This window comes from Podarcis tiliguerta (genome assembly GCF_965153285.1).
Source record: "Podarcis tiliguerta genome assembly, chromosome: 14".
Lineage (NCBI taxonomy): Eukaryota > Metazoa > Chordata > Lepidosauria > Squamata > Lacertidae > Podarcis > Podarcis tiliguerta.
In genome coordinates, this window is record NC_139547.1 from 26,888,666 (window position 1) to 26,909,000 (window position 20,335).

Consider the following 20,335-nt stretch of genomic DNA (forward strand, 5'->3'; position numbering starts at 1 on the left):
TTTCACAGTCCAGAGCTCCTCAGAATACCAAGGAGCTGCTCAGGCTCCAAAGCACCCAATAAGACACTCAGGAGCGTTTGTGTCCACCTTGCCGTTCCATAGCGAGACTTGGGCTTCAGGAGGATCACCAGCTTTCACCACTCGAAACCCCCCACCCAAGCATTTAGGAATACATTAGGTTCCATCTGTCTCCGAGGGTGGGCTATCAGAGCAGGCCCACCACCCTTACAGGGATAATTGCCATTGTCAGTTCAAAATTAACCAAATCATGATCTAAACATGACAAGGGAGTGCACTGTATCCCCCCGTCTTCTATAATTTGGGGCTAATATCACATCAAGGGTGTGCCCCTCCTGAAGCGCTGGGCCAATGACAATCTGAGAGAGACCCACAGTTGTCATGAAGGCCATGAACAGCAGGATTCACATGGATATTGATGCCACCCAGGATTATCGTTTTAGGGTCCTCCAACAATAGCCTTGGTTAGCCAGATCAGGGATACTGCTGTGCAACAGGGTGGTCAGTAAACCAGCAGCATCCCAATCTGTTTCTTAGGAATAAACTACTATCTGACGTTTAGAAGACATCTGAAGGCAGCCCTGTTTAGGGAAGTCTTTTAATGACTGATATTTTATTGTATTTTTAATCTCCTGTTGGAAGCCGCCCAGATGGGCAGGGTATAAGTAATAAATCATCTTCATCATCATCATCCCTGGCCCAACATCAGGTGCCGACCATGTAAGTCCATCCCAAGATTAAGTGTCAAGTAGATGGTGCTCTTATGGACAACACAACACCCCCACTGCAGCTCCCTAGTCTAGCCTGGTGCAGTACAGGCAACGATGGATTTAGTTGCATCTGAATGACATGCGATCTCGCATGCATGGCACTGAACTTGGAAGTAGCCCCAAAACGTTGTGAATTGCCCTGAGATTGATGGGTACTGTATAGGGCAATATACAAATTTAATAATAATAACAAATAAGTCACGAAAATGATGAGGAATTGGTATGGAATGGGGCAGAGCAGGCTTATGCATGCTCTGCCGACATGCACGGGGGTCTGGAGTGTAACCACCCCCCTGCAGAAAACCAGGATTGCCTTTACTGAAAACCCAGGTGAGCACAGCAGTGTAAAGTTCGGCCTATCCAGCTCGTTCACCCAAGTCTCAGTAATGTAAACCACATCTTCCAGCTCATGCACAATCAGATTGTGCACAAATATGTTTGTGTTATTTATTTTTATTTTGGACTGATTTAGCATTCAGAATCAGCACCACCAGACCAGAGGACTCGGCAGATATTCCGCCAGCAGATATTCTCATTGGTGGAGTGAGAGGACTGGAACAAGAAACAGAGACCAAACACTTAGGCCTCCAAGCACTAATAATAATAATAATAATAATAATAGTAATATTTCTTTGGATATTATTAATGTTCAAAGTAGGTAGACTTGAAATGCCTCATGCCCTACTGATTTCAAAGGCTCCCCACACTCTACATCCCCACGCTAATAACGAGAAGTGACATTAATATGTCTGTTAATATCCGAGGGTGGCACGACGAGACGCCCCCTCCCCTCTCTCGTCCCGCCCTGAGGAGGGACCAACAAAATGGCGGCGGCGGCGCGCCGTTGATTCAAACGCAGCGCGCGGGGCGGCGGTGGTGGGAGGCGGCCTCCCGGCGGGGTTCACTGCGCCTGCGCCCCGCGATTCAAGATGGCGGACAGTGCGGAACTAAAGGTAAAGGCGCAGTTTCAAGCCGCCCCCCCTCCCCTCTTCCTCCCCCCCCCCCGCCTCACCGCCGCGGCTCTTCTCTACTCCCGGGCCCCCCTCCTCCTCCCCGCAGCAGGCCTGGCCCGGCGGCCGGGCGACCCAGTGGAGGAGCTCAGGGAGGGAGGGAAGGCTGGCTGGCTGGCTGGCGGCGATCCGGGGGTGTGTGAGAGGAGAGGGAAGAGAGGCGCTGAGGGAGGGACGGAGGGAGAAGTGAGGTGGGGGGGGAGCGCCTTTTGGCTCACCCATTGAACTGAGTTTGCCTCCCCCCGTATGTCCTCCCTTGCTTTTCTTATCAGCCCCCACCCTAGGAAGCGAGTCCGCTCGAGTCTACTTTCCCTCCGAGGTGCTTTTCTCTCAACCCTCCGCCCTGCGAGGTTGGCCAGGGCTGAGGAGGAGAGGAGACCTCGTTCTGCTGCCCAAGTTGTGGGCGACTCTTCTCTCTCCCCACACCTGCATCAGATCAGCCTCTCTCTCTCTCCCTCTCTCTCTCTTGCTCCTCCACCTTGAGCTGGCTCAGTGGGTCCTCGCCCCCTTGAAGGCCACGAATTTGAGGAGTGCAGAGTAGGTTATGTGCGTCTCCTCCCTCCCCATCTCAAGAGGAAAATAATCTAAAAATGGGGTCCCGCGCAAAGCTGCCCCTTCTTCTTTGACAAAGATGATCGTCCTGTTCGCCTACGTGGAACGGAGTTTGTCCAGAATCTGGCTTCTTTTACCTACCCAGCTTTTGCCCCCCTCTTTTCTGCCCCTCTTGCATAGGTTTCTGCAACTGTGCAAAGGGCAGAGAACAAGGAGGAAAATGTGTCTTTCCCTAATCGTTTTATCCCGAAGTTTTGACAGCTCTCCCTGACTTTTAAATGCTTAGTATTTGCCAGTGGCAGAGAAGGGTGCCTGAAAGGAGTGGAAACTGAGAGACCCCCTCCCCAAACTTTCACTTTCAAAGGGTGGAAACTGGTTTTGTAGTAGATCCTTTTGGTGTTGGTGTTCGTTCAAATTTCCTTTTTTTGTAATCCTTGACCTGGATTGCAAAGGTTTTATTACTCCATCCAAAGATGCTAGTGCAGTAGGCAGGGGACACAAATTATGGGTGTGTGAGCAACAGCTGCCTTTCAGAGGAAGTAAATAAAACTATAAGCATGTGTGCATGCATTTTTTCTACTTCCCAAGAGGTTTGTTAAACCTACATTTTATTTGAAATCATAGATGAAATGATGAAGGGCTTATTTTAATAGGAGTAAGAAACTGAATAGAAACTTTGGCTGTATTTAGATCCTTAAGCTCATGTGACGGAGAGGGCTTTTTAGCTCATTTCCTGAGAAGAAATTCTCTCATGTTGAAATCTAAAGCGCTCTGAACTCTCTAGAGGGATAGTAGATAGGAGGAAACTCCCACCACCTTGGTTTCCTGTTTTAAAGTGAGAGGAAACCAAAAGTGCTGAATCTCACTTGCTCTTCCCTCTTATACACTGCTATTTTCTTAGTCTAGCCTCCATGCATGACAGCTAGAGAAAAAGAGTGAGTTTAAAAATATCTGAGATGATTTTGCAGCCAATCCTTCATCCGAATAAAGTGTGTGTGTGTGAGGTAGTATATATATTAAAAGCGTTTTCTGAAAGTCTTGAAATGCCCTACTCGCTAAATGAGTGAGGTTTGATATGGCTGCTACAATTCTAGTTGCTTGCTGTGATTCCCCAGGGGGTATTATAGTAATAGATCATAATTTCCTTTTTTTAGTCCTCAACATACCCACCCTTGGTAAACACAAAGGATTGTTTTTTAAATAAAAAGTATTTCGTATATTTCTTAATCTGTTTTGAAGCCTTGCCTGTTTACATACTATGAAATTCAACAATGATTACAATAGTCACATGTTAAATATTGAATAACAAAATGTGTCTAGGTTGAGTGGGGGTGTTTATTTTCCCTACATACTGTAGACTTTTATAATCACGCTGTCTTTGTAAGCAAAATAGAAGCCACATGTTTAATACGTTTTTATAGATAATATGTCAAAATGCATGTCAAATGCTTTCCAGTTAAAATTCATTTACCAAGGGATTATTTTGTTTACAGTGTCTCTCAATGTCTTAATGCTTTTGGAAATCACACATGTTGCTTTTATGGCTTTTTTATCCTGGCCTTTCAGAAAGGTTCTTTGCTCCTTTGGGACATGTGTACACAGTGATGGCAGCTCTCTTTGTGAGGTGAAGATGAATGGATCCTGTTTATAACCTCCATTGCCTTTTGTGTTTGGGGTGTGTGTGTGTGGAATCTTGCTGCAGTAGGAGACTTAAGGAAGCCTAGTGCCCATTTCTGCAGGCAGCTTGTTGTAAAGCATAAAAAGGTTTATCTGTTTTCCTTCACACTTGGGGTTGCTTCATTAATCTTAGTGCAGTAAATACAGCAAGGTATTGGTAACAGACTCTTATTGGCTAGGATGCTACATTTATTAGGTAGTTGTTTTAAGCTTGGTTGATCTGGGTGGCAAAAGATTTCCACCTCAATCTTTTACCTCTTCCTTCAATGCCTCTCTGGAGAGAGAGAATACATACATGTGTGTGCAATTCCTCCTCATGAGAGCTTGATAAAATTACTTGATGAATTACTAGATGGTATTTTTTAAATAGATGCCATTGTCGGAGGCAGCATGCCTCTAAATATCATCTGCTGGTAATCGCTAACAGGGAGAGTGCTGATGCTCTCAGCTTCCCATAGTCATCTGGATGGCCACTGTTGGGAACAAGCTGCTCCGCTAGATGGGCCTTTGGCCTGATACACCAGGGCTCTTCCTATGTTTCTTTTTAAAAACTGGAATTTTATGTTGGTCTACTTTGGCTGCCCTCTATCTAACCTCCAGTTCCTATCTGAGTAGGCAAGTTTTTGTCCCCTCCCTCTAATATCTTTTCAATGCATATGCTAACTTTCCTTTCTCCCGATAATGCTTAACTTTACTGCTTATTACCCTTGCTTTCCCAAAAATCAGCGTAAGGAAACTGAGATAGTTCTTCTCAATTTTCTGTCCTTACTGGTTTGTAGCCAGAAATGTGAAACTGACTTGTTTCATCAATCATGTCCATTTGTTTCTTTTGGAGAGGTGGGCAGGGGTGACCCGCAGGCATGGCATGATGAAGGTTGCAGGCTTAAAAAAATGTCTTCTGTTTTGTTATCGAGGACAATCCTTTGTTTAGATAAAGCAACTTTTATTTACTTAAGAGGTTCTTTGTAAGTTAGCAGTCAAATTGCTGGGCAAAATATTTTGCCTTTTGAAATTTATGTTAAGTTTCCTGCTTACCTGTGTTTGGCATATTCTCAACCAAAAATTGAAGTTCTGTGACACAGGAAATGTCCAGTCCTTCTGCTTCCTGAGTTATGGGAAGAGTAAAGGTTAGTTTGTAGATCTGGTGAAAAACCCTACTTCAGGTGTTAGATGGGGCAAATGCTTTATTGAGGGATGGCAAGAAGGGGTTACGGCTCACTGTAAATTGTCATAGAACCATGACCACAGTTTCAAGTATTTAATATTTTCAAGGATGCTCCCAAAGAAAGTAGGCAGGGGAGACTTTCCATCTTTTATGGCTTTGCAAGCCCTGTTGGATTGCTTTGATACCAAGCAAATATCCCCCACTGTAACTTGAATAATTATTTCTGCTAACATTTGTGTGCAGTCTAATTTGAAATATTTTGTCCACCTCTTGTTAGTATTCTTAACAAGTAAGATAAATACAGGCATTAAAATAAATAATTCTGGCTTGGATTCAGAGTAAATTGGTTGCACTTAGTACTCATTGAAAGCAGTGGGATTTAAATGGGGGCATAACTAACTTGTCCCATTGATTTCAGTGGAACCTAAGTTCAGGTAACTTCAGTGCGGATCCAGCCCATTGTGTGTAAAACTGTCACTAAAAGCTGTTAAATTACAGGGAGATGTGTTCTTCTGTTTTGCTTTGTATTTTCTTAGTAAACATCAGAGCTGCCTCTTTTTGAATGTTGTATTCAAACTAAAACATTCTGAGACATTAAATAGCTTGAGTGCCAGATAGTCAGAATTTTTCTTCTGTCATTGAAAATTCCCTGTGTCCTAATATATCATCTAGTTACTTTTTAAAATCAAACAGGTTCTGAAAACATTGGTTCCTTACCCAGCATTGTTCTTTTTTAGAGGTTTGTGAATTCCACAGTTCCTTATTCTTATTCACCTATGAAATTTTGTGTGTGTGATGATATAATAGCTCATATTAAGAACATAAAATGAGCCTGCTAGATCAGGCTGGTGGCCCATCTGTATCACAGTGGCCACAGGATGCCTGTGGGAATCTTCAAGCAGGACCCGAGCACAAGAGCAACCTGGTTTTCAGAAGCACACCATCTTGGCTATTAGCCATTGATAGTCTTCTCCTCCATGAATTTGTCCAATCCTTTTTTTAAAGCTTTACAGATGAGTGGCCATCATTGCTTCCCAAGGGAGTGAGTCCCGCAGTTTATGCATTATGTCAGAGCTTTCCAAATTTTTCATGTTGGTTACACACTTTTTAGACATGCATCATTTTGCAACTCAGTGATTCAGTTTTACTAGCAAACCGGACGTTAAACTAACCCCTTTCCAGCACCGGGAGGAGGACGGAGAGCTTTCGTGTGACACCTACACACTGCAGCCAACACAGTAACATGTCGTGACACACAGTTTGGAAAGCTCTGCACTAAGTGATGGGGAAGCATATAAATAAACAGCTAGTTCTGGAGTAGTATGTTGTGTGATCTTTGTGTGAATGTCTTCATTACACAGTTCTAGGTTTTCATAACATTTACATATAGATCAGAGTTTAATTATTTCTAAAATTGTCATTGTTGATGCTGTCTTCTAAATGGATGTCAAAAGTGCATATTGAGAGGCTTCCGTCTTTACACTCTCATTTTAAAGGAGTGCCTTTGGGAACTGGAAAGATCCTTGAAGTGTTTCTTGCTAGTTATGTTTCCTGATTTTAAGGAGTGATGGAAGGTAAAGAAAGATTTTGAATTAAAATATCTAGTCATGTGTTCTTCTGTACAGGTGAATTTATGAATGTAAATCAGTTGAAATCAAATACTAGGCTTGTTGGATGTGAGGAAACTGCTAACAAGCAAGGTACTTAGTATTTTTAGATGATAGTAATAATGAAGATTAGGCCTCCAAGGATGGAGAAACTTCATAGTAGCACTAGCAAAATAGCCAAATAAGCAGAAGCCACCATTTTCAGCTTTTAGTTATAATTTTGCTCAAACCATTTCCATTGAAGATCTATCTAAATCTCAGTGTTGGATACAAGCAGAATAATTTCACAATTCAAATTGTTTTAATGAGCAGCCCTTACCATGCACCTTCCTATTTACAGTTTTTCTTCTTGTATAATCCACAGTGTTTCTTCAATGCGCTTTGAGAAGTCATCTATACATTTTTATTTCTTCATGCTGAAGCTGCAAAGATCAAATAAGCAGCTGTGCATCACTGTAAAAATAATAATCCAGCTCATGGTACTTAAGTATGTTTGCCAATAAAAATTAGATTGCAAATTTCATGCACACATAAATATGAATAGTGTATGCATACTTGTTTGTGAAGGGTTTTATACTTCATTAGGAGTTCTCATCAATTATATTTACAGGGATATGGGGTGGAATTTTTATTCATGGATACATTAGTAACTATTGTCTAATAAAGACTGGAAATTCTTTTTAAAAGTAACTTCATTGGCTTAAAGGTATTGCATATAGACAGAAAATGTCAGTGGTGGTTGCTGAAGGAGGCATGAGTCATTTGTAACCATTAGGTTGGTATTATTTTAACATTTATTTAAAGCAATTTTCAGATGTGGTGCAGAACAGAAATAAGCACTCTCAGTCCTAAATGCATTGCATGAAGTAAGCTGTATGGATGTCAATTGTGCCTGCTTCTGGGTAATGCCTTTAGGATTAGGGCATATTTTGGATAGATGGAAGGTGATGGGAGATGATGGGGTTTGATAAAAGCACAGAGTGAATAGTAGAAACTGCAGAACAGATGAAACTGGTAGTCTTGGAAAGACGAGGAAGGGATGCATTGGTTGAAAGGGATTGTGTTGGAAAAGGAAAATGGAGAGGCAGATTTCATGGAGAGGAGGCGCTGCAAAGGGGACGGACGAAGAATGAGAAGGTTTGGTTTAAGTACAGAGCATAGCAGTCTAAACAAGGATGATTGAGAGGTTGGAAGTCACACGGTAATCAAATGGGAGCCAGTGTAGATACTTTGGGTACATGTGCGGTTGAGAGTGATTCAGTCTTAATGAGTTTCCAAAAGTAATCTTAGGCATTATACTTTTTAAATTACAAACTTTATTGAAATTTTTAAAAACAATTACCAAGCATAAAGTCGAAACAAAATAAAAAAGTTCCTTCTAGTAGCGCCTTAGAGACCAACTAAATTTGTTATTGGTATGAGCTTTCGTGTGCATGCACACTTCTTCAGATACCTGAATGCATGCACACGAAAGCTCATACCAATAACAAACTTAGTTGGTCTCTAAGGTGCTACTGGGAAGGAACTTTTTTATTTATTTTTACTACGGCAGACCAGCATGGCTACCTACCTGTAACTAAAGCATAAAGTGTTATCTTCCAGGACAAATCCATGTACAGGTGTTAAATCTTGTGTGCAGTCATCTGCATGGCATCAAGACACTTGGGAAATGTTTTACATTACAGATTAAGCTCACACCCACAGGGTATACTTCAATCTAGAGCATTAAAATAATTTCTCCATAGTGCCTACTATGACAAGAGATGGGAGATTACTGTACTATAGTTAATATAAATAGAGACCATATGGAGTTAAACCCATCTTTCTTTGTTATTCCTCTTATCACCCTCTGATGTTGAGTTAAGTGCTCCATTATACTTACGATCATGCTTAGATACTCACAGAATCACAATTTCCAGAATTCCTTACAAACGTGTAAAACACAGGAAAGTAGGTAGACCTTCTTGGCTGTGAGTCCTGGAGGACCTGTTCCCTGCCTTGCATGCCTTTTCTACCTGGCCTGGGAGGGTGGGGCCCTGACTGACTCCAGTTACGAAAGCTGAAGGATGTCCAGAGCACTGTCTAGTCCTGTTGTGTTGGATGAGTTTCAGTTAATAAAGCTCAAGGGTGTGGACAATGTGCTTGGATCAGTCAGGGCGACCACTTGCATTCTGGATCCTTGTCCCTCTTGGCTGATAAAAACTTGCAGGGAGGGGACAGGTGGCTGGGCCAGGGAGGTGATTAATAAGACAAAACCTTGCCCGCTGTTTTGTGACATTTTGTAGTTGGTCCTAATAAAATTGGGTTTTTAATATTTGCATGCTACAAACATGCTGTGCCAGAGGAGTGACAGGAGAGGGTTCTAGAGGCATTTTGAATCAATTGAAGAGCACTGACCAAGTAGAAAGGCTTCCTGTACAACAAGAGATGTAAAATTTATGGAAATCTTGAAGCTATGGGAAAAATGGTAAATTTATGGAAAAAATAAAAAATCCAATACTTTTTTAAAGTACTCTTTACATATTGAAAATCACAAGTTTCATTACAAATGAAGCTACAAACTGCTGAATCGTAAGGAACCTAGCATATCTTTGGTTTTGCCAGTTTATGAGGAGCAGGCAAAAACAGTAAAAACAGAAATCAACATTATAGTATAGTAAAACAAATGATAATTTATTCTGAAAATTATTTGTATTCTCTAGTCCTCTACAGTATCAAGCAGACATAATGCACTTATTTCCATAAAAAGATCTGAAAAAAGAGAGGAGGGGGAATAGAACTAAACACTACATGAAATTTAATCAGTCTCATTCTTAGCTATCACTATCTGTTTCTGTTTCTCTGTATTTGTCACCATATTTATCATGGACCTCTAGAAACTGAAGATTTACACAGATTGAAGCAAGCCTATACCCTTTCACATGCCAATTTAGTTCTTGATTTCCTGTGAGTATTTCTGACCACAGACAAGTTACTTTCACATGCTGCAGAGAATGGAGGAATCTGAAGTAGGTAAGTATGGTGGCAAAGCCCTTGTCACCATATTGCGGAAACAATATGCTTGGCAGAATCTCAGATTGCATTCCTTGGCCAAATACCTGAACATGTTCTATACTCGGCAACTTTTGAAAGGAAGGCCTAAAATATGCTACAGTGCCACTCTTCAAGTTAAGGGCCAAAAGCCTGGAGAAAAAGAAAAGCCTTATTCTAGCAGTGGCACCAAAACATAAATAGCGTGTTCCTCCCTGGAGAGAGCAGTGCACAAATGGGGGGCCACAACTGAAAGGACCTGATCTCATGTTTCCAGTCTCCTGTTGGAAAGACTTGGGATAATAACCACAGGGTTCTGGTCCACAAAAAAGGCATCGTTTGACTGGATGTCAGTTCCTCCCCTTCCTTTGAGGGAAGTTCATTTGTCTGTCTTGCTTGAGATTGTGAATGTTCAATCATACTGATTTATGATTAATTTTTGTTGCATTTGGATACTTACTTTATCTTTGCACAATTTTTGGTAGTAGGATTTAGTTTTTGCTGGTGGGGGAATGACAAAACACCTAAAGCTGAAATATTTAATTGACTTGTCTTCTGAGAGAGCAGTCCAGTTCCCGTCCTGATAAGCATCTCTTGTAATCTCCATTGACTGAGCACCATCAGTGTATTTTACTGTGTATTTTACTCTCTTGCTAGGAAACAATACTTAGCATTTTTCTTTTGGGAAAAGAAAGAACAAGTGCAAGTTTCAAGAGCATCAGGCTCCCAGGCAAAGTCTTCTAGGTGGGAGAAGATTACGTTTGTCTCCTCTGCAATATTAGCCGCTGGGTTTATTTTCTTTGTCAGATTCTTTACTATTCACCTTTGAAGAAGTGCTGCATTGCTTTCTAGGCCTTTGGCTGCACTGAGATTTGTTAGAAGGCTCCAGGGCATGTGGATGTATAGAACAGAATTCTTTCCAGATGACGAAGGCTTTAATGGGTTATAGGCGTCACATAGATAAGGGAGAACCTAAATGTTTTTCAAGGGGCTCATGCAATGTCCATCCAGATGTTGGACAATGCATACTCCTTTTGTGAAGGGTAGTATTAAATCTTTGCAGGGCAATTGCTTCTGAAGAGAGGTAAAGGTATAGAAAAAAGCGAACCTCAAAATGAGGTTTCATAACAGTAGGGAGGGGAATAATCTTAATTGCCAACAAAACTTACAGCCTAGCATTGTCAGGCAGGTTCAGGTCACAGAATTTAAATTTTGTCATAACTGACAGTTTCCCTTTAAACAGTTACAATGCTTGTGAACATTCTGTGGCATTAAACCAGCCCATCCAGTTGAAAATGGGGTGAGAGATGGTTGGCAACCTATTAAGAGTGATTTTCCCTATACAGTCTAGAAAAACTGGGTCAAGAACTTGTCAGTATGCTTCTGGAAACTTAGCTGGGACTTTGTCAATCCTTGAGTGATGTTTTTCTAGCTGTCCACATCATCAGTCAGTTTAGAAAGTGAAAAAATTCTCATCCACAAATGGAGGTAGGTTATGTAATAATGCAACATTTGTTATGTAGCAGACTAATCAATCTATTGACCAGTATAATAAGTTGCGGTGTATGTTGTTAGGCTTCTGTTTCTCTGAAGAGACAAGCACCTTCACTGAGATAGATTTACTTGATAGTAAGTTCCACTCAAAATGAAATTCCACAAAGTGTGTGTAGAACTGCAGTGATGATTGCAGTAGTAAGCTGGCCTTCCAATCTGCCTGATGGATGTAAACTCACTGTAGCTTGAATGTCCATATGCATTTGCACCAACAGAAGTTGATCCAAATGAAAACAGCATTTTAATTTGCAGTGGTTCTTGATCTGATGTTTTGAGGGACACCAAGGCAACAGCTGTTTGTTCATCTGTCACATACTATTCTCCTAAACGTCAGGCGTATCCCTTACTTCTAAGTTGTATTTTTAAACTATGGATATGTGATTAAAATATTGTGAGGGGTACAGTATATTGATGACCACTAAAAAGGACCCTCACTGCATGTTAGAAAGGGTGCATGCTGGATAATGAGGCTGGAAAGAAATATTGATGAGCTGTTTCACTGAAATACCTTTTATCACTTATACTGAATGAGGTTGGAGTCTGGCAGGGGAGGCTAAGGAATGTATAATTCAGCCACCTATAAGCAGTTTTGCTTATTTCCTGCTCCAGATGCATTGCTCAAAACCATACAAGGCTATTCATTTCCCCTCCTCAAGAAAACTGGACCAAATCTCTGTAGGGTAACATTTTAAAGTGTTTTGCACTCATTTCAGAAGCACTAATTAGCACTGCTATAGTTGCAGTAATGGTGATAACCTGTTGTGTGCTGCTTGTACTTAAAATCAAGACATTTTATGTTGCAGCTGAAAAGGCCTTCTAGCCAAAGACCTAATGATGGTAGAAAGCCAGCAAATGCTTACTGGGGTGTGTGGGTGTATGTACGTTCACTGTCCAGTGTTTTTCCTGCTGAGCAGAGGCACAGGTATTTTTTATTTTATTCATTAAATTTGTATACCATCCTTCACCTGAAGATCTCAGGGCAGTTCTCAGTATGTGGTCAGTGCAAAGAGCTTCTGACTTTTCATGTTGAGGCCAAGATGGCTAACTTGGATAATTTGAGAGGTAAAGAGAGATATAGATGAGGCTTTCAGGGGTGTGGTGGTGTTCATTTGATGTCAATTTGATGTCACCTTGTGAGTTTTCTGGGATGCGGGGTCTTGGGACAGATGGGATCATAATGAGGAAAAGAGCACAGATGTCTAAAAAATGAGCATCCCTCTGGTGATGAACTGATATCCTCTCACAACAAGGATGTGCCTCTGAGGGTAATGCCATGGGGACTTCCCATAGGCATATGGTTAGCCACTGTGAAAATAAGATGCTGTACTGGGTGAGCCACTGGCCTGATGCATCAGGTTCTTCTTATGTTCTTAATTTTAGATTATTTACTTAGGGACCTAGATTTGTAATGGGCATACTAACTGCAAAGTTACTTGTCTGCCTGATGCAAAGGTCTCAGTTGTCAAAAGTATTGGGGGGGGGGATTTGTACCTCTGCATGGATAGTGACTGCATTGTTGCAGTCCTGGAAGGGAGAAAACAAGTTGTTAGATAGGATGGTAAAATTCGGATGATCTAAAACAGCCAGTTTGGTGTAGTGCTTAAGAGTAGTAGACTCATAATCTGGTAAACCGGGTTCGCGTCTCCGCTCCTCCACATGCAGCTGCTGGGTGACCTTGGGCTAGTCACATTTCTCTGAAGTCTCTCAGCCCCACTCACCTCACAGAGTGTTTCTTGTGGGGGAGGAAGGGAAAGGAGAATGTTAGCCGCTTTGAGACTCCTTTGGGTAGTGATAAAGCGGGATATCAAATCCAAACTCTTCTGCTTCTTCTTTTGAAGAAATGATATCTGTACTGCATGCAAAGTTAGCTAGGCAGGCAAAGCTGGAGATTTAAGTGTGTGAATAAGGGAAGGACGTTGGGAAGAGGGGTTTAGGCTTGTAAGGCATGGGAACATTTTGAGACAGGTCAACCTTGTATAGAAAATGCTCTACTTGTGTGTCTAAACTGTTATTGTATGCCATCAAAAAAAGAAAAAGGCTTCCATCAGATCACTGATGGGATCTGCACTGATGTTGGCTCACCATGGAAGAAATCCTAAGATCATGCTCAATAGCTCAATGAACAATTTGAGGCAGAGTGTTGTGGCAGATAAAAATGCAATCTTCAATACTTATGCAACTTCCTGTTGCTGCTTTTGCATTCTACTTGCTTCCCCAACACACCTCAAGGCCCAAATAATTATTCTCCAGACAGAAGCATGCTTTTGCTATGGGATGAAATGATGCAAATCGCAGAGTGTTCTCAAGAAGTATTGAAAGCAGAGTTAAACTCTACTCCAGATTATTGTAGTCATGTTTTCCAGTTAAAGCCGAGGGTAGAATGTCTTCAGCATTGGGCTCTTATTTGTAGATGACAAAAAACTGTGAACTCTTTATGGGCATAAAAGGATCCTTGATTATGAAGAAGAGAGTTGTTTTCAGGGTCAGTTTAAAGGCGTTGTTAGCAGTTGTGAGATTAAGGTCTTTAAAAGTATTTTGTATCCTTTCCAATGATTCATTGTCTTCCCACCAATACCTGCTTACCATCACTCTGTCTGTAGGGCCTCTTCCATATCCTTTCTCTTGTCCCTTTGCTCCTCAGTTGTGTCTTTCCCCTCCACCCCCATTGCCTTGATTCTGTTGTTGCCAGCTTTATTTCTTGTCCTCCCATCTCCCTCCTTATAGTTCCATCTGCCCTCCTAATCCTTAGTGCTGGCTCGCATCCTCTGTATGCTTCCTCTGCTCTTGCTCAAGAGCAGCTTTGAATATCTTTGGCAGAAGTCTGTGTCTGTCACCACTCTGAGTTCCCCCTGCGTGTAGCTCTGCTACCTTCTTGCCAAGCAAAGCTACTTGCCATCTGGTAGTCTCACAACCCCTGCCCTGGACTTCTCCATCTTCCTTCCATAAAAGCTGTTTCCTTCTAGGGAGAATCCACTTCCCTCTCTGACCCAGGTCCTAACAGTCACCATGGTCCTCTCCCCACCCTCTTTTCTGCACACCAACAGTTTCTGTTCCTTAAATTCTTTCCCTCAGAACAATCTCTTCCCTTCCACCCAATAACATTTCTGTTTCTTTACTTCCCCTTTCCCTCCAGTGTACTTGAACAAGCAGTTTCTGTTCACTGTCCTGATTATCAATCTTCAAATTTACTGGGCGCATCCAGGTAACTTTTTGGATCCTGGCCAATGCATGGCTACAGATAGCTTTGTGGGCAAGATGGAGGCCAGACTAGAAATGCTAAATGTAAATATTGACTTTATTCTTAAAGAATTACCATACACTGCCTCGCAAGGTGGTACACACTTACAATGCATTAAGTACATACTTATTGAAAAAAATCTATTTGTGTTTCCTTCTTCCATTTCTCTCTGTAATGAAGTACAGGTTGTTGGCTTTCAACTAGTAAAGGCCAGCTTTCATAGCGTTTATAACCTACAAAGAAAACTATATTAAGATAGCTACCTAATGGCACTGGACATCTTGGAAAAATAAATAGTGTGGGAAGTGGGAAATTGTCATTGTTGGTTTTTGTCAATACAGTAATCTTTCCCCCCATCATATGTGGTAAGGTAAAGGTAAAGGGACCCCTGACCATTAGGTCCCATCGTGACCGACTCTGGGGTTGCGGTGCTCATCTCGCTTTATAGGCCGAGGGAGCCGGCGTTTGTCTGCAGACAGCTTCTGGGTCATGTGGCCAGCATGACCAAGCTGCTTCTGGCAAATCAGAGCAGCACATGGAAATGCCGATTACCTTCCCGCCGGAGCGGTACCTATTTATCTACTTGCACTTTGATGTGCTTTCGAACCGCTAGGTTGGCAGGAGTCATATGTGATAGAAATGTCTCAGTGTGGAAAGTTTCTGGTGTTTGCTAACTGTGATACTTGCATTACTTTTAAATTGGAATAATTATGGAATAATAATTATAGTTATGTTAAGTATTAGTACAGTGGTACCTCAGGTTAAGAACTTAATTCGTTCTGGAGGTCTGTTCTTAACCTGAAACTGTTCTTAACCTGAGGTACCACTTTAGCTAATGGGGCCTCCCACTGCCGCCACGCCGCCACCACATGATTTCTGTTCTCATCCTGAAGCAAAGTTCTTAACCCGAGGTACTATTTCTGGGTTAGCGTAGTCTGTAACCTGAAGCATCTGTAACCTGAAGCGTCTGTAACCTGAGGTACCACTGTATACCAAAAGACACGGGTGTTGTGCATATTTTCTTCATAGCACAGTTAGTGCATGCCAGATGGTAGAAGGATAGGTGAAAACCAAATAAAGTTGAACAGATTAGAAAGTAATGGGAACAACCAGGGATAATTAAAGTGATGGTGATGCTGATAAAAAGGAGTATAAGGAAGTGCTTAAGTGGTTGGGGTCTTGTGGTCAAATACACCAAGGAACAGTCAGGAGCTGTATTTAATGTGAAGGCATGGTGTATAATAAAAAAGCAGAATTATGATAGAAGTGAAGTTGGAGCGAGTGGGGAGTGTTTGTATTAGCTTAAACTGTTCGTAAAAGTGATATATTAAGTGTTACTATAATATTAGACAAGTCATTCTAGTATTTTCCTTTATACTTGCTTGCATTTCCTTTTTTGTACACTTCAGTAATAAAATAATTAAAAAATTAAGTAATTTAAATAACCTGGGTGTCTGTGTCTTTAGATACAAAGAAAGAGCCATTAATGTGCATCTCATCTCATGTGGGAATTGGAGAATGGGGGAAATCAATGTTGAAACTGGCTCTTTCAAATTACTTATGGACTAGTAGACTCCAGTGATGGTTGCCAAAGTAATGACAAGATTTCTCCAGCTGAATGGAAGGGAATTTGGGAGCAATCTCTTTTCTAAATAACAAAAGGAAGATTAATCTGACAACCCCTTCTTGACTCCCTTGAAATATGTCATCTTTATTTTTTGCCTTTTGTCTTGATTCTTGCAAGCACTTTTAATTCTCCTCTAGACACTCCACGGTATACACTAAGACAGTGTCTAATGCTAATGTATTTTTCTGCAATTACTTGTCTTTAAACTAGGCTAACAAATAGCAATGTAAAACAGCTCCCATCTGCATGACTAAACACAACACTGGTAATAAAGATAGAAAATGCCAGCAAAGATGACTTTATTTTTCTAGCACTGAAATAAAGAATACTGTTAAAACCCACAGCCTTGTTTAATACAAAAAATAACAATAAAATTCTGACAGAAAATAAATCTCAAACATCTTTCACTAGCATTACTCCCTTTCATTTCAATGGGGCTTTCCCCATGCCTATAAAACGTGAGGATATACAGTGGTACCTTGGGTTACAGAGGCCTCAGGTTACAGACTCTGCTAACCCAGAAATAGTATCTTGGGTTAAGAACTTTGCTTCAGAATGAGAACAGAAATCGTGCAGCGGCAGCGGGAGGCCTCATTAGCTAGAGTGGTACCTCAGGTTAAGAACAGTTTCATTTTAAGAATGGACCTCCAGAATGAATTACCGTATTTTTTGCCCCATAGGACGCACTCCCCCCCCCCCAAAATGAAGGGGAAATGTGTGTTCGTCCTATGGGGCGAATGCAGGCTTTTGCTCAAGCCTGGAGAGCGAGAGGGGTCGGTGCCGGGCTCCCACGGCTTGTGGAGAGTTGCCTGCATGCTGAAGGCTGGGCGTGCTGAGCTCAGCGTGCCCAGACTTCCCGCAACTCTCCGCACGGCGCGGGAGCCCGGCACTGGGCTCCCGTGGCTTGCGGAGAGTTGCCTGTTCTGGGGGCTGGGGTCGGGGGAAGCTTGGGCTTCCCCCACCCCAGCCCCGCGCCTGGGGGGGAAATAATTCCCCCCTTTATTCCCCCCCCCAAAAAAACTAGGTGCGTCTTATGGGACGGTGCATCCTATAGGGCGAAAAGTACGGTAAGTTCTTAACCCGAGGTACCACTGTACATCCTCACGTCTTATAGGCATGGGGAAAGCCCCATTGAAATGAAAGGGAGTAATGCTGTGTAATTCATATGCTCCATTAATTTTAAATGAAGCTTAAAGCAGAAGTGTTGGTGGGTAGATTGTACTAAAAAGACTGGCCTGATTCTGAGGCAAACTGAAGACTCTGTCTTGGTTGCGGAATTTGGGGTACAAGTTTTGGAGACATGTATTTGGGCAATGTGCACCAGCTCATTGACTCCAGTCTCTTGGGCTGATGGCACAAAAGAAAACCATCAGTTAAAATCAATTTCAGCATATTTACAAGTGAGCATATAGGTCACATACCTGTTTAAATAAGAAATGTCTTTGCTTGCTGGCAGGAAGTCATTGGAAACAAGACTAGTTGGGCCTACCTTGGCAAGGAGTTCCCAATCCTGGGAGCAGTCACTGAGAAGGACCTTCCTTGAGTTCCTTCTAAATTTGTTCCAATGTTGGAACAAGAAAGAAGGACCTTCCCAAGAATCTCAGAAAGTGGTCTTTCAGATAACTTAGTCCCATGTTGTATAATGCTCCTGTAAGCTGTATAACAAGATAGTTGCATGATTCCTGTAATCCATCATCAGTCAGTTATCTGATTGCTGTATTCAGAACCCACTGAAGTTGTTTCTGTTTTGTTTTGTAGGAGTTAGTGCTCAATTAATCTAGATTTTGGTCTCTGAATTTTGCTTACAGTTGCTTTGCTGGAGTTTTAGCTTATATTGTTAGGAAATCATCAGGATTGTTCTGTGTGCTGTCAGTGTTACTTTGATAATATTCTAAGGGAATTAATGGATTTCATTTGTTTTCCTGATTTACCCGTGGGCTGCTGTTGGACTTTGGTGCTCTGTTTTGGATCTCCTGCGTGTACGTTGGTAAAATCCTTCTCTTACACCTCCTTCCTGCCTCCTTCCCTGCGTCATCCTTGATATGTGAGCTATGAACTAAGACTAGGAGAGAACCAGCCAAAGCTCTGAACAGATTGGCCTGTTCTGTTCTAGTTTTTATAACTGCAGGCACACTTCATTGGATGGAGGAAGATTATGTTCTTTGGAAAGGAAGAAAAATGTGAATGCTCTGTATCCCGGCCATGGTGATTTGGGGTGGGGGTGGGGCATGCTCATTCTGTATACAAAATCTGAAAGGAAGAGTCCTTTCCTTTCAGCTACCTGAATAGTACTTAAAGGTGAAGCTATGTGATACATTTGTTTATATATTCCCTCCTCCCTCACATTAGAACAACCCTTGGCTTTTAGCATTCCAAAACCATAAGGTAAAATGAAGTAAGTTACTGCCTGTCTGTCAAGGACCTGAGTGTCCATGAATTTTTCTCTCTCCTGCTTTCCTTTTGCAGTTCTGCAGCAGTTGGATGATGATAGTCTTATAATCCCTTCCTAATGGGATGCTTAGGTTATAATCTTATAACTGGAATTTAAGGCAAGTCCATATATAATAGCCCAGGATCTCTATTATCCTTCATGAACCATTTACTGCTGTTCTCAGTGGTCTTAATATGAATCTCAATTTCCACCAGTTTGTCTTCTAAAACAATGAATGATGGAGCAAATGTTAGTCAAATGGGGGGGGGGGGGACGAGTCTTGCTGCAAGTAGGATTTTTATTGCATTGCCCCATGATGTTCTCTCTTCATTCACAGTTACTTCTATATTAAAAGTGTAGTACACAGGTGCTTGAAGCATATTACTTCCTGGGCTAGCCTTCCCCTCCAGATGTTTTTATAATCCAACTCCTATCATACCAGACCATTATTTTTTTTTGTTGGCTGGCTCTGATAGGAACATCAGTAGGGTATAAGGTTGAGGAAAATGTTGGGTATTTCAGTGCAGGAAGTTATTTTCCCTTTCTTTCTTCCTTGATTAACCGCCTTACATACCATTTGCCATGCTGGCTGGGACTGATGGGAGTTGGAGTTCAACATCTGGAGAGCTGCAAGTTCTTAGCCTCTAGCCATGAACAAGTTGGAGGGAATGCTGTGCTGCTTACTCAAAGTTGTACTGCACTGATCCCAAAGTAACATCAATCTCATCATGGGCATTGTGCTTCTTTGTTCTTATATGGGCAGCATTACACATGTCCTCCTTCCAGACCAAACAGCTAGCAAGGGCGGAATATTCCTTATCTGTGTATGACAGTTCACTGGCAGCATCCTGGACACCACATGCTCTGCTTCTCTAAGATTGTTCTTTGTGGTTTGGATAGAGCTATATCAGAATGATGACATCTGCTGTAGCCTCCCTGTCTTGACTGCAACACGTGTTCAAGGCTTTGCAGCGCACTATGGGCAAGACTCAATCAGATTGGGTGTGGGGTAGCCTTCTGATAAGGTTTTTTTAGGTGTTCCTTCTTCTTTCTACATTGAAGAATCTGGATGGAAGGCTTGTCCTTCTAGCTATGTTGCAGAATTTGACAGTTTTAACAAAGTTGTGCCTCTTAATGGAAACTTTTGGATGACACAATGCAACAATTTATTGCGCAAGATGGAAGTTCATTTTCTCCAAAACAACATTACACACCTGTGAAGATTGGCACTGCACAGTTGGAATACAGTTCCCTTTCCATGCCCAATTCTCAGAGATACAGGAGGAATAAGAGAACTGAATATTTCCCAATCCAGATACAGTCGTACCTCAATTTATGAACTTAATCCGTTCCGGAAGTCTGTTCTTAAACCAAAAACCTTTCTTAAACCGAGGCACGCTTTCCCTAATGAGGCCTCCCGCTGCCGGTGCCCTTCTACCATTCAGATTCCGTTCTTAGACCGAGGTAAAGTTCTCAAGCCAAGACACTATTTCCAGTTTTGCAGAGTTTGTAAACCAAACTGTTCTTAAACCAGACTGTTCTTAAACTGAGGTACCACTGTACTTCTTTTATTTCCGTGAGCATCCTCATATAAAGTGATGCTAGATGACTTGGTCAATAAAGAAGATGCACATGATTCATGAGGTGGGGGCTGAA

General features: G+C 41.8%; 1 protein-coding gene across 3 annotated transcripts in view; it reads left to right on the plus strand.

Moving 5' to 3' along the window:
- Positions 1–1,605: 1,605 nt before the first annotated feature.
- The window catches only part of PIAS1 (protein inhibitor of activated STAT 1), a 51,645-nt gene continuing 32,915 nt past the window's right edge, over positions 1,606–20,335 (plus strand). Inside the window, exon 1 of one of the 3 annotated variants that reach the window (XM_083412013.1) lies at positions 1,606–1,741. In XM_083412013.1, the coding sequence (XP_083268139.1) occupies positions 1,718–1,741 (24 nt within the window). In that variant the 5' untranslated portion in view covers positions 1,606–1,717. Of the gene's footprint in view, positions 1,742–1,835; positions 1,934–11,112; positions 11,318–20,335 lie in introns of those variants that run through there. The other 2 variants (XM_083412015.1, XM_083412014.1) reach the window with 2 other exon arrangements.